The sequence below is a fragment of the Daphnia pulicaria genome, chromosome 7 (genome assembly GCF_021234035.1).
Source record: "Daphnia pulicaria isolate SC F1-1A chromosome 7, SC_F0-13Bv2, whole genome shotgun sequence".
NCBI classification, from domain to species: Eukaryota; Metazoa; Arthropoda; class Branchiopoda; order Diplostraca; family Daphniidae; genus Daphnia; species Daphnia pulicaria.
The window spans coordinates 14,455,935-14,469,448 of NC_060919.1; the positions used below are offsets into that span (position 1 = coordinate 14,455,935).

Sequence of the window (13,514 nt, forward strand, 5' to 3'; positions counted from 1 at the left end):
AGCTCTCTTCCTCTCAAGGCCTCTCTGCCCCCCCCCCCCTCGCTCATCTTTGTATGAACATTCGTCAAGGTCCATCGGACCTGCAGCCCAAACACCTTCCGGGACTTATATAACCATTTTTAATTATTTGAAAAAAAAAAAAATCATTCGACTTTTGGTTTGAATCAAAAAGTATTAGCCAAATCAAATTGCGATTGAATTGAAAAATCGAAAAAGTCAATTGTCAACTCGGCAATGATTATACACGATCTTATTTGAATAAATAAGACGACGCGCCAACATTTTGCAGTGACAACAATTGCTCTTACGGGTTCTCTCTTTTTCCAAACTGCACATAGAGAGGTGTACACTAGTATGTATGTAAGTAGCCTATAAAAAAGAAAGGCAAAAAGGATTCGCACGGACATGCACAGTGAATTCGAGGACACATAGTACATGCCGACGTCTATACATAGACAAGGACATGTGGACTGGACATTTGCGTTCGTTTCAGAGATGCAACGAAGGCCGAATTCCTGATTTTAAAAAACAAATGAAGAATGATTGCCATTCACGTTATAGGCTAGTAGAGCCGCCCGCTTCCTTCCTTCCCATTTCAAAATTTCAAAAAATGGCGCGACAGAAATTTGGCTATTCATCAAAAAATGATGTTCAAACAAAATTGCAGATAAAATGAGTTGCAATTATTTTTTATTTGATTAGAAAAAATATGAAATTGGGGAAATGATTTAGAAAAAAAAGATGACCAATGAGAAATCATATCGTGTTCTCTAGTCATCACGCTGTTATGACTAGTAGCCACACACGAACGCAATCTACTTTCGAAAAAGAATCGCTTCTTGTTTTTTGTTTTTGTCGGTTACCGAAATGTAAAAATATAATAAATAAATAAACAAGGTTGCGTAATAAAAAGGCAACGACCCTCATTCAAAGGCTGTGCGCGTTGGGTTCGGTGTGAACAACAAAAAATTTCGCTCTGTAAAGGCATACAAAATGGGCGGGTGTTTCAAATTGAGTCTATCGAGGCATTCAAATCACCGGTGAAATGATTTCAAAAAATTCAAACGAAATTAATTGAAATGAATCAAAGTGTCGCCAAGTATTTCTCTACAGTCTCAATCCAACCCCGAGTCTAAACAAAATAAAATTTACAAAAAAAAAGAAATTGGGATGAAGAACAAGTGGAAAGAAGAAAATACGGGAGCAATTGTGTGTGTGTGGCATTGGAAAGGTGGGCCCTGTGTGTGTGCGCGACGTTCCGTCGTGTGGGAACGTCGGCATGATGAGCCTCTCACACACACAAACTCGGCAAACTTCCGGTCTGTTCCATCCATCCTCTTATCCCATCGCACACACGTAACACACACACACGTATACAAGCTAGGGCCGTTTTCTTTCGTTCGTTCGCTACTGTTAAACTTGCGAGACCTTTTTTCTTCTTCTTCTTCTTTCGTTTCGTGTTTTTTCTTTTTCCATTTTTTAAGGAAATAATTACAAGCCAATCCGCACGGAAGGGGGAAACATTGTTGCCGTTTTTCTTTTGATTCTTTTTCTTTGATTCGAATATTTTTTTTTTCGGCATATTGCAACCGATTGACCGCAATGACATAGACTCGGATCGATGTTTTCTTAATCACCCTTACGACTTTCTCACGATGGTGCTGGCCTCCCTCTCTCCTTCCTTCTTCGTCTCCTTCCGTACTCGAATCGAAAAATAGTCTCCACGCAACGTTATACAGGACCAGAAAGAACCAGGAGAGCTGGCGGTAGTCAGCAGCGAGCGTCATCTGCATGCGCCCGGTAGTAAATATAGGAAGAGGCGCACAGCCAACAACAACATGGGGACTGTACACGGCGCGATAGGATATATATTTAATAATTCCAACCCCCCCATTTTTTCGCTTCTGTTTTTGTTTATTAATGGCCGACCGCAAAAGAGACGACGCCGATGAACAACGACCGAGGAAATGTTATAATGTCAGAGATGCGTGGGAAGCTCGAGGATGCTTTCACACCAATCAAAAAGAATTAAAAAAATAACGAAAAAACGAAAAAAAAAATAACTAAACAACCGAAAATTCATTTTTCAAATAACGCTGGGCGCAAGTCGGAATTATTTTTTTTATTTCCTTCCGATTTTGATGGTCGGAGAAAATTGTTTTTAATTGATTACCGGGTGGGTAAATCGCACCACCTAAAATGGCCGCGTCTCCCCCACACACGCACAATGAAAGAAAGAAGAAAAAGTTGGTGCTGTTAAATGGTCGATCATATACTAAAATGTCGTTTCCCCCCCACCCTGAAGCCAACAACACTCGGGATATGGCCCCGTGTGTCAGATGGCACGTGGCAACGGTCATATTCAATATTTGAATGGAGAGAGAGAGAGGGGAGGAAAAAGTTAGAGAGAAGCAATTGGCTCGTGTCCATTCAAAAAGAACGTCGTTCCAGGTGTTTTCCAGACGTTGGGAGGGTCAGCTAGACAAATCTTGGAATGAATAACACAACTTCTTGAACTGTTCGACAATGATCCCAACTATACTCAAAACGGCGAGTTATACAACAGCTGTTGGGCTGTACATCAGCAGGTGATGGAAGAATTTTCGACGACCAATTTTTCTGGTCTCTCCGAATAAGAAAATAAATGGCGGTTTTTAATAACTGGGCGATCGAGATTTTTTTCTATCTAACTTGTAATTCCAACCCACAAGGAGTGGAGTGCATGGATCCATTTAAGAAAAAAAAAAGGCCGACGACCGGAACGACGACAATGTTAGTTGACCGTTTTTCTCTTAGCTACGATAGGCTTGGTGATTCTCACCAAAGAATTATTGGTATTCAAGTTATGAAGTTTTACTGCCAGCTGATGATGTAAAGACGTTCTTTTATTATTATTTTTTTTTTTGTAAATAATAAATTTCTGTAATTTTTTCGCGTGAATCGCTCGACAATAAAACGATCACCACTTGCAGACTCTGCAGGCTGGTGGTAGATTTTCTTTTTTTTTTTTTAATGAAGTGCCGGGCGATGAATCGGGTTAAGAATGAAAAAAAAAATTTAACCACAGCAATTCAAGAAAAAAAAAAAAAAATCTTTAAAATTTGTTTTTCACACGAATATTCATTCAAGGTATGCGGGGGGAAGGATTGGGATTCTTTATTTTTATTCGATTCCTTTTTACGGCCCTAGACATTCTCTTTCGCTGGCCCTGCTGCGTCTTTTTGGTTGTTTTTTTCTTCCTATATATGATGGAATCATTCAATCGTGTAAAGGAGTTCGTCGTCACCTTAATGATCCGTTGCGCCGCCTCCTTATTGGCCGTTTATTACACTTATAAAAGGACCACACATATTAAAACGAATCCCTCTCTCTCTCTCTGATTTTCTTTATTTAATGAGTCTTTATATGTTTAGTGTGTGTTTGTACCGCTGATCAACGTCTTTTTTGTTCCCACTTATTTGTTGCTGGCGAATTATGACAATAATAATAAAAAAATTTGGGGCTCTCAATCCCGGGGTGTTAAACACACACCGGGATGGTGTGTGAAACAGTCGCGACGACATAAAGCTAATAAGACACACATAGACAAACAGTATATGTGCAAGAGAATGTATGTGTGTGTGTGTGTGTGTGTGGAGAGAGAGAGAGCCTGAGTCAAAACACTTTTAATTGCTGCAGGGACTGTACGGATTCCACAACTACCACAATTGGATATTTTCTCCTTCATGTGAGTGTCTCCAAGGCAGAAAAATGTTTCTTTCGTGTTTGTTCAAAGCAATAAAACTCAATTCATTTGCTGGTTATATAAAACTATCATGGACGACTGGATGTCTGGTTTTCGCTTTGTGCCCACCCACAATCTCAAATGGCTCCACCACCTTGTGTGAATCCTCAAAACTACCCGACTACTGTGTTTCACTAACTAGCTGGATCAACACTCAAGTTCTTATAAACAAATAATAGTAAAGCTGATGGGCCAGCACTTACATTAACGTGGAAGCACAAACAGCCACTGAAGATCTCTCAGGTGTCCTGCTGCAGGTGAGAAAGCTTGTCCAGGTCCAACGGCTTGCAAGAAGAATTCAAATTCAATTTGTGTACTCGACAACTGTTAATTAAAAATAGAAAAAAATAGAACAATAAGTCACTGTTTAAAACTAATAATACAGTGGCGTCAACTTCAAATGTGGTGTGTGATATGTTATGGTCGAGACGCCAAGCTCGAGCAAGTTTAGTTCTAATATCTCTATGGTATTGTGCCTCTCAACAAGTTTAAATCAAACATTGTGTCATTTTCACACGCATGCAATCATGTGGCTTGGGAAACGGGCAAAGCATTTTGAACAAAATTATTCAATTGAATTACCGTACATTCACGTTTACAAACAATGCAACAGATGTAAAAACTTGCTACAGGCGTCTGTCACGAATTTTTGGGTCCAGTCGTTGCCACACTCACCAAAATAGTTAATGCGCACTCGACATTTTTTCCAAAAAAGATTTCTTTCTATCTTCAAACACAGTTTATACATCCCTATTTTGTATTTTCCATTTATTTATAATTACACGGTTGTGAGCACAACATTTGATTGAAATTTTGAATTACGGTGTCTTTTCCCAGTGTCTGCTGTCGTTTTGGTAAAAGAACGGAGCAATATGCTGCTTTACAAATGAAATACGTGAGACTGTCAGTTGGCGTTATGACTGCTAACAATACATTCAAATCCATGTAATTTTTTCTTTTCTACAGTGTGGGCGGTTTTACATTTTCAATCTGCACTTCTTTTATAAGCTTATCCCTTTGCAGCTGTTTAGTTATACATTACGAGTTCCATCCACTATTTTGTGTTATTTTCGTCGCAGAAAGTATAAATTTTCACTTCGAGGCTCTAACTCGATTTTTACATAGTTTTTATTTGGAACGGTGTGGTCCGACGAATACACGACCGATTCGTGTAATCACGCGGCGCACATGTGACGTTGTTCAGGAAGCCATGTGAAAATCAGAAACGGCCCAAACCATCGAAGACTATTTTGGTTTGAATTCAACCACAATGGTCAACCACAATATCACCACTTGTTAAATATATTTTTCGAAAAAAAGATAACCAAGCGTTTTTTTAAACGATGGGCTACTTCAAACAAACAGCTTTCCGAATCCATTATTTGAAAACGATACAGCAACTCCCATTTGAATAAATGCATGATATAGTCAAACACCTTTAAAACAAATGTTCTTACTTTAAAAACTACGTGTATTACTTTAGGTAAAAGAATAATGGGGAGATTATCTACCATTTCTAACGCAAAAAAAAAACCGTAAAAGAGAAAGAGAATTTGAAGTATGGGAGATAGATGTTCAATTTTAAAACAACTCGAGGCAGTTTCACATTTTTAAAACGATTCAGAAAATATGAAAAAAATAAAAAATTAAGAGCTGGGATTTGGGCGAATATTCACATTAAAAAGAAATATATATGTAAAAAGAAAAAATCACTTGGCGCGGACACCGTGAGTCTGCGACTTGGGCGCTAAAAGAAACGAAATTTTTTCGCGCACATACTCCAACCGCTGTAGTAAATCATTTGAACAGCCGTATTGGGCTAGAGATGTGAGCCGGAATGTTCGGAAATTTTTGTCTTCATCAATAACTGAGACGGCTCCCATCAAAGGACACAGAATAATTTTGACGTGATCTCGGAAATAATTGACCTGTAGAATAGTAATAGAAATCGGTAAGTTGAAGAAAAATACAATTTAATCCACCGAAAATGTTTTACCTGTAACGTGCCGTTGGTCAGATGCATTACGACGGCCCGCGAGGTACGGAACCACTGCCGAAGGAATGGTAGGCGGATAAGTTCGTCACCTTCTCTCGGAAGGACGGAGCCACCAGCTTTGATTAAATTCTCTTGCATGTAGGACCGAAAGTAAGCCAACAGCTTCATCTTTTTCTCCATCTGAGGAGGGTAGCAGTCCAGTGTGTGGTACTTTTCAATACCATCTCGTTCGACGTACTGAATGGCTCTAAAGAAAGAATAAAGTTGCATTAGTTTGAGCCATTTAAAATCAAAACAAAAGATCACTCCAACTTACTTTCCATCGACGTGCAATAGCAGCTTGGTGAGATCGTTGAAAATGACACCGATCGTGTCGTCACTCAACTGATAACCAAAGCCGTACTTGTCAGAATAGTCGACCCATTTGGAAACCCACACCATCGGAATGGCAGCAGGATCTTCGGCCTCATCTAAAGATAAAACAAAGTGGCTATGAAATTGATTACTTCAGCGGAACTAGAAAACAATCTTACCCATGAGGAATGGAATTTTCTCGTTGGGTTTCGAGGTGAAAAGTTTGAAAAGTTGTTGCTGCAAGTCGCGGAGCAGTTGCTGAGGCGATGGGCCTGATGGAACGGCCGGAAATGGTGTGTCGGCAGTGGCTGGTGAGTTAACTGGTTCGCCCTTGACGCCTGCAATAACACGTAGAAATGTAGCAAACCATTGCAAAGGGAAAAAAATGGTCGATTCATTATACCTTGTACTTCATTGGAAATAAGAGGGGAATCCCGGTTGATTTCGCCGAGAGGTCGACGGACGGCAATAAGACTGTTGTTGAGACGAGGATCAAATCGCGGTGGCATAGTCAAGCAAGACAAAGGCAGGCGCGAAGGCATGTAACCCTGAGTCATGAAGTCGTCGTTCAAACATTGATCCACGGTGGGTCTATTTAGAAAGAAAATCCCGAATTTAATAAACAAGACCACGAAAAAGTGCAAGTAGAAATTCAACTTACCGGCTGCTAGGATCTGCTTGAAGCATTTTGATGATAAGAGTACGAGCCAGAGGACCAATACGAGACGGAACATGAAACTCATTCTTTTTGATTTTGCTGTAGGTATCCTTGAGCGACTGTGTTTCAAAGGGAGGATGCCCAACCAATAAAGTGTATCTAGGGATTGCAAAGAAAGTAAATAAACATTCCAACACCATTTCATTTGTTTAACATGAAACTTACAAAATGCAGCCCATAGACCAAATATCCACTTCGTAACTGTGGCCTTTTTTGCACAAAACTTCGGGTGCAATGTAGTTGGGAGTGCCACACAGAGTCCTATCAACAGTAAAGTAGATAAAACATTTAGCAAAGCTTACAAACAATGAGCACAAAATATCTTACTTTTTCCTTTCACCATCAAAATCTAACTTTGTTGCAAGGCCAAAGTCTCCAATCTTCAGCTCCATGTCTTCATTGAGGAAAATATTACCCAGTTTCAAGTCTCTGTGTATGATCTTGTGTTCGTGGAGATGCTTAACACCAAGAAAAAGTTGGTGCATGAAGCAGCGAGCTTCAGGTTCAGTGATCGCCTTTCTTCTTTTGTGCAACTCCATGAGACTCTAAAAAAGCAACACAACATTGAAAAAAATTATTCGAAAAACAAATGAAATGGTAGGGCACTTACCCTTCTTTTGCAAAGCTCCAAAACAATGAAGACAAAGTTACTGTCCTCAAAAAAACTGTAAAATCCAACAACGTGTTTATGGACCAGCGAGCGATGAATAGAAATCTCCTGGGCCATCTTATCCTTCTGGTGCTGCTTTTGCAGAAGCTGCTTGGAAACTATTTTGCCAGCGAAGATCTGGTTGGTAGCGCTGTCTGTGAGCTCATAGCATTTGGCAAACCCACCCTAGTTATTCAATCAAGTTGAAAGCCATTTGTTATTTCAATTGCTAAGTTACATTGCTTCAACTTTTCTCTTACCTTTCCAAGAAATTTGCCTCTCACGTAACGTTTTTTGGTGCCAGGATCAAGAAGAATATCAGGGATGATTTCAGGTTCAGGTACTGGCTTATTGGAATTCATTTTGAAATTCGTAATTAAAATCGACACCGATCAAATGAAATAAAATAGAATGGGGGTAAAAAATGCTCGTCTTTTCAATCAAGACAGTGTGTAAAATAATTCTCGAATAGATTGGCAGTTAAATTAAAAACTTTCGGACCAACGGTCAACACGAACGTCTTCTCTCGTTCAAGGGAAGCTTTTAACAGTTGCAGCAGGCAACATTTAAATTGTTGGAGGCTCGAGTTCTTCAAATACCTAACGGTTTGAAATGCAACATTGCCATATTTTTCAAAATGGTGATTTTGCTTATTTTGTAACGTTTTTGCGGTTTTTGTTAAATTTCTTTTTCAAATTTTTATTCTATTTTAGCAAATACTATTTTAAATTATAGGAATAAAAAAAAATTTACTACGGTACTACAAGATTTTTCGAAATACAAAATAAAATTACAGATCATGCTCATGAGATCACAGATCAGATTTACTAGAAAATAGAAATGTTGTTTTTGTATGAAATAATTACACCAACCAGGCCAGCCAAATACATAAACCTAAAATAGCCTTAATCACTCCATTAGTTAGTTAAAATTTCAATTTTTGGTGAGCATTGGTATTGGTGCATATGTTTTTAATGTAAACCTTGTTTGAAAATTTAATTTAAAAAATTGTCAGTAGAGTTGACATAATTCATCTTAAGAACTGTTGTTTCAATGAAATAACGAGAAATTGCACGATAGCAAAGACGAAGTCCTCCTGTGTTGTTTATTAAATGTTATATTTTCTGGTAGATGATTAATATTTGAATGATTAGTTAGAGGCGTAATCATCTACTAGAAAATACAACAGCAATGAAAAATGTTGCAACATAAGATATTTCTTCAGCATTTGTCGTGACGAAGTAAACTACTATTCCTTCAATTCAAGAGATTCCATTTTGGTAAGCTGATCCACTGCAGGCTTTGCTAACTGATCTTGTTTCCTTATGCAAACGGCTTCTTGGTACGGTGGATTAATCGGAGTTTGTGTTGGTGGTCTATAAATTAAAAAAAGAAAAATGTTTTATGAATAAAGCAATACATTTTTCATGTTTCGCCGTCATAAAGACATCCGTTTTATTACCTGAATTTATATTCTGCGTCCAAAGGATAGCTCATGTCAGAGTCGTACGCACTGAGATCACCGCATGCCAAAAAAGGCACTATCACTCTGTTAGGACCTTCCCATTCATTCCAGTCACAATATTGGTGGTCCAACAGAGGATTTGACATATTTGGGATGTAGCCACTTGGAGGAGAATAATTCTGACAGACAACAAATGCCTCTGCAAAAAGGGAAAATAATATTTATTGTAATGTAAAATATATGCTCCCACCATATATATACATACCTATACTTGAATTCCTGGAGCTCATTGGTTTTGCTACGGTGACTTTGGGAAAAAATATTCTAAGCTGTGAGTAAAGCAATGTTATATCTCGTCCCCTGAAGATTTTGGCAACAAAAATTCCACCATCTTTGAGAACATGAGTGGTGATATTTAAGGCTGCTAAAAGCAGTTGGGCTTGGACATATTCATCAATATCGTGCAATCCAGTAACTAAATAAATTTGTAGTATGTAGTCAAATTAAAGCAAGTAAACCTAGGAAGTCAGCTATAAATACCATCTGGTGCACCATCACAGACAACCAAATCTGCCTTTTCCCCTTCGAAATAGGAAATGATTTTTTCTGCTGTAGATAACTGTGTGATGTCACCTTGAATTTGAATGACACCAGGTAAAGGTGCCATTGCTTGCAAATCTACAGCGACAATTTTAGCAGAAACATTTTCATCTTTGTTATGTAACTTTCTGGTTAAAACTTGGCTCCAGCTGCCTGGAGCTGCACAGAGGTCCACTGCATTTTTAACTCCTTAAAAAGAACAAGAATCAATATTAAATACCAAATATCTATACAGATTTAACATATACCTTCGAATATACGAAATTCTTCATCAATTTGCAGTAGTTTGAAAGCCGACCGAGCCCTCCATCCTTCTTCTTTAGCCAATCTATAATAGACGTCTCGTTTATCTTTTGAGGTTTTTCCCATTATTATGTTGTTGACGATACGACGAAATTTTGACAACAAAGTCTCGATACAACACGTTTCCAGCAGACTTTTCAAGAAGACTGAGTGACAGCATGCAAAAACAAATGGTTCGACGTTAGCAGACGACTCTAACGATCGGTTAACCAACTATAACGTGTTGGTTAACGTTGTTAAATTAAATGTGGCCGGAAATTTGTCTGAAATTTGACTAATGTAAACACATGCGGAAGACAACGGCAGTGAAAATGACAGAAGACCGAGAAGAAGGTAAGGTGATGGCGGAGGAGGCAGCAGCAGGGATGCTCTGATATAACGATTCATCCGGATACAAAAAAAGTGGAGGACGACAGACGCGACAACTCCTAGGAATATTTGCGGATATATCCAACAATAAATGAATGGTCGTTAATTTTTTTAAATAGGGTGGGTAGGGAAAAATATTTTAATTTCGATACTCTACAGCGTATGACAGAGGGAAAGAAAATTAAGGAGAAAGTGTTTTTAAAGTAAGAAAATGTCAAACTTGTACTACAAGCGGTATAACGGACAATGTTATCGTCATTGATGAGAGATTAAATTTCGACTTACTTTTTCATGGATTCCAACGATATGCTGATAAAATCGGCTACGTGGCAGCAGATGGTCGAGCCACGGGCGATTTTATTCTTTTGTGTGGTTTAGTTGGTTGGGTTCAGACTCCTCCCTCTGGTTTCACTTTCATGACATTGGCGATAACCCCAAAAATGCGAAACTCTCAGTGAAGATTTAAGCTGATTGAATCCATGGTAACTTGAGAACACATCTTGTTGCAATCTTCACCCGGATGGAACACATTCATCAAGGTGAAATTCCCGAAAGATCAATAATAATAGCGTCGGCACTATTCGATCTTTGGGGGACGGTGATGTACGTCGCTCCAACAAGAATGAATTCCTTAGGCGTAGACCTTCTTCCTAGTTTTCTTTGCAGTCTTGGCGGCTACCGACGATGCTTTGTAAAGAGTCTCTTTCGCCGCCTGAGAATAATTGGAAGGCCAAAAATCCCTAAAAAAGCTTAAATAGGCTGATATCGAATGGCAAATGAACTGAATATACAGGCTGAGTAGACTACTTCGACTAGTTACTAAAAATACGACCTTCACTAAGTCATTTCTGGCATGGATGATGTGAGCTGGAAACATCACCATAGAAAAAACTGGGGCCACAAAATGAGAAGCATTTTCGGATTCGCAGAGGCCATACTTTTTGATACTGCAGCTAGTGCAGCAATATTTCCCAATCTGAAAAATAAATGAAAATTTTGTTAGTTAAATCCCATTTCAAAAGTAAGAATAGAAGAAAAGAAAAGAGACCAAGAATTTTTACCGAGGATGAGATCAATACGAATAGACGACAATTCCAGGAAATTTGTTATCTTGGAAGGAGAGGATCGTCAAATGGCATTTTTTGACGATTAACTCGATATCAGTTTTGTGTTTTTTACGAAGTAAAATATCAGTAAATTACCTGTACTTACTCGTGGGTTTAAATATCCATGATGGTTTGGTTCTGATTGGAGTATTCCACCAAGCCTAAAGCGGATGTCTTCTTCATGCTTTCCACATTTCGTCTACAGCGGTGAGTTGTGTAAGTTTAGACACATCTTGCATTTTCGTATTCGTAGTGTCGACAGGTTGGTTTCGTATTAGAGAAAGATTTCCTTACTGAAGAAACTTGGTTAGAAAAATTTAAAAAAAAAAAATTACAAAGTTAAAGTATTGCGTTGGTCAAACTGGGAATCCCATTGTTTTTGTAGGAGTCCAGTCAAGATCAGAAATCCCGAACTTTGACAGTGACACTGAGAGATTTGGCAGCGGGCATTCTTCTGCAGTGGCTTCCACTTTTCTATGAATCGACATGCAGATAACTAATTGTGTGATGTTGGTATTATCAAGCAAAATAAATTGTGACTCTCTTGAGAAAAAGCACGAAATAATTTTCGACAAAAAATTTCGGGTAAAAGTACGAATTTTCTTTAAAATCCTATTTCGCTTAACAGTTATTTGCTTTTTCGGCCGGGGCCATCTTGATCTTGTAAACGTTTGACAATATTTTGCGCTTCAGAACTGATTGTGCTGTAGAAGTTCGAAATCAGCAGCCAAACCATCAACATTTTTTCTGCGTTTTCGGTTTCGTCCATTTTCTTTTCACTTCTCGCGTTCGGTAAACCTTCAAAGAGATAAAATTTTCATTACAAATAAAAACATAATAATTAATCTCCCATATCTGCAAATAAATTGATGCAACTCCTGTGTAAATAAAACATTTTTTGTGTGCATGGAAGGTTAGAAATAGCTTCACACAAAGTCCATAAAAATAGTTCAGCACTTAACAAAGCTATTCAATGCAATAGTAAAATGACGTAGAAATTTACAATTACATAAACCTCTACATTCTATTTTCTGCGTAAAACATTTACAACAAGTACACTAAATGAAATGGTTGACCGCGAATGAGAAGTTAACATAAGTAAAGGGGTAACACAAACATTTTACGTGTTTATCACTTGAAATCCGAAAGGAAAAATGAAATTAAGTCGATTTAGCATATAATGCTCGCTTGTAAAAGTGCACGTTAATACTCCAGTCCTTGTTCCACGTCATTATGGTAATAATTGGCAGATTTGTTAGTTTTGTTGGTGTTGTTGAGCAGTTTTGACATGTGCTGCGTAGCCAGCAGACACAATTCGGGGTAGTTTTTAATCAAATGCATCCATTCCAGCTGAGAGCAAATTTCAAGACTGTTTGCAGCCAAAAACTTCAAGGTTGCTTCTTTAAGCTTTGCTACTGAGTGGAGATGAGACCAAACCAGTAAACGGATGGCATTGTCGAGATTCACACGTTTCAGCAAAGCATCGGTGCATTCGGTTTTGAGGTTGTCGATGTTGTATTTGTCCGCGGCCTCGAAGAGCAACTGCGTCATGTTTTCCTCGGCCAGTTTGGGGGCGCTGCCCGTGTACAGGTAGATGAGGAGCTGCCGGAACACTTCAATGTCAATGTCAGTGATGGTCACATTTTTGGTTTTTGATTCCAGAAACTCAGATCGAAACATAGCAGAGAAAACTGGGCTGCCAGCCGATAGAATAACAACGTGAGCACCAACAGTCTGGCTGTCTTTAAAGTCGAAGTGCACGTCACATAAATGTTGGTTGTAAAACATTTCGGCCAGCCCCTTCGACATAATGATCAGATTCTTTTCTATTATTGTACTGGTTCCAAGATCTATCCAAATGGATATTGAATAAAGATTCGTGTGGAAAACTCCATCACTTGGATTCTTTACTTCCATTCTCCATTTGTTAGAACCAAACTTCACCATCGGTAACATGAAAGATTCAGAACTTGCAGTACTACGTTTGTAATAAGTTTTCATCCACACATCAATTGAACTTGACAGTTTGGTTCCCAGATCTTTTGAGAGAAAGGAAGTTTCACAAAACTTTTGCCGTTTTGTTTGTGGTTGTTCTTGCTCATCAATTAAACTTGAGCTCAATGTGCTCATTTCAGCCCCACTGATGTCAGGGTCATCACATGGCATCATT

General features: G+C 38.6%; 2 protein-coding genes across 3 annotated transcripts; both read right to left on the reverse strand.

Annotated features, from left to right (window-relative positions):
* Nucleotides 1-5,237: 5,237 nt before the first annotated feature.
* Nucleotides 5,238-8,060, reverse strand: LOC124350590 (serine/threonine-protein kinase PLK1-like). The gene is made up of 10 exons (XM_046801364.1): nt 7,762-8,060; nt 7,463-7,687; nt 7,180-7,397; nt 7,018-7,113; nt 6,796-6,951; nt 6,538-6,725; nt 6,314-6,472; nt 6,097-6,250; nt 5,781-6,027; nt 5,238-5,712 (listed from the first exon to the last, which is right to left on the reverse strand). The coding sequence occupies exons 1-10, from the start codon at nt 7,861-7,863 to the stop codon at nt 5,494-5,496; spliced, it is 1,764 nt and encodes a 587-aa protein (XP_046657320.1). The 5' UTR covers nt 7,864-8,060; the 3' UTR covers nt 5,238-5,493.
* Nucleotides 8,061-8,580: 520 nt separating this feature from the next.
* LOC124350724 (putative tRNA (cytidine(32)/guanosine(34)-2'-O)-methyltransferase) lies at nt 8,581-10,542 on the reverse strand. 2 transcript variants are annotated; one of them, XM_046801544.1, is made up of 6 exons: nt 10,524-10,542; nt 9,815-10,015; nt 9,507-9,755; nt 9,232-9,441; nt 8,964-9,165; nt 8,581-8,877 (listed from the first exon to the last, which is right to left on the reverse strand). In XM_046801544.1, exons 2-6 carry the CDS (start codon nt 9,933-9,935, stop codon nt 8,751-8,753), a joined length of 909 nt encoding a protein of 302 aa, XP_046657500.1. In that variant the 5' UTR covers nt 9,936-10,015; nt 10,524-10,542; the 3' UTR covers nt 8,581-8,750. The 2 variants fall into 2 exon arrangements, with proteins under 2 accessions (XP_046657500.1, XP_046657499.1); XM_046801543.1 differs by lacking the exon at nt 10,524-10,542 and having other exon boundaries at nt 9,815-10,074.
* Between the last annotated feature and the right edge of the window lie 2,972 nt (nt 10,543-13,514).

Bases quoted from the DNA above. Each gene is read 5' to 3' on its own strand.
- LOC124350590 (XM_046801364.1), bottom strand. From the start codon at position 7,863: ATGAATTCCAATAAGCCAGTACCTGAACCTGAAATCATCCCTGATATT. The intron at 6,251-6,313 runs GTAAGATTGTTT...TTTTATCTTTAG, and splicing joins GAAAATTCCATTCCTCATGG to ATGAGGCCGAAGATCCTGCT. The intron at 5,713-5,780 runs GTAAAACATTTT...ACTATTCTACAG, and splicing joins TGACCAACGGCACGTTACAG to GTCAATTATTTCCGAGATCA.
- LOC124350724 (XM_046801544.1), bottom strand. From the start codon at position 9,935: ATGGGAAAAACCTCAAAAGATAAACGAGACGTCTATTATAGATTGGCT. The intron at 9,756-9,814 runs GTATATGTTAAA...GTTCTTTTTAAG, and splicing joins AGAATTTCGTATATTCGAAG to GAGTTAAAAATGCAGTGGAC. The intron at 9,442-9,506 runs GTATTTATAGCT...AAATTTATTTAG, and splicing joins CTGTGATGGTGCACCAGATG to TTACTGGATTGCACGATATT.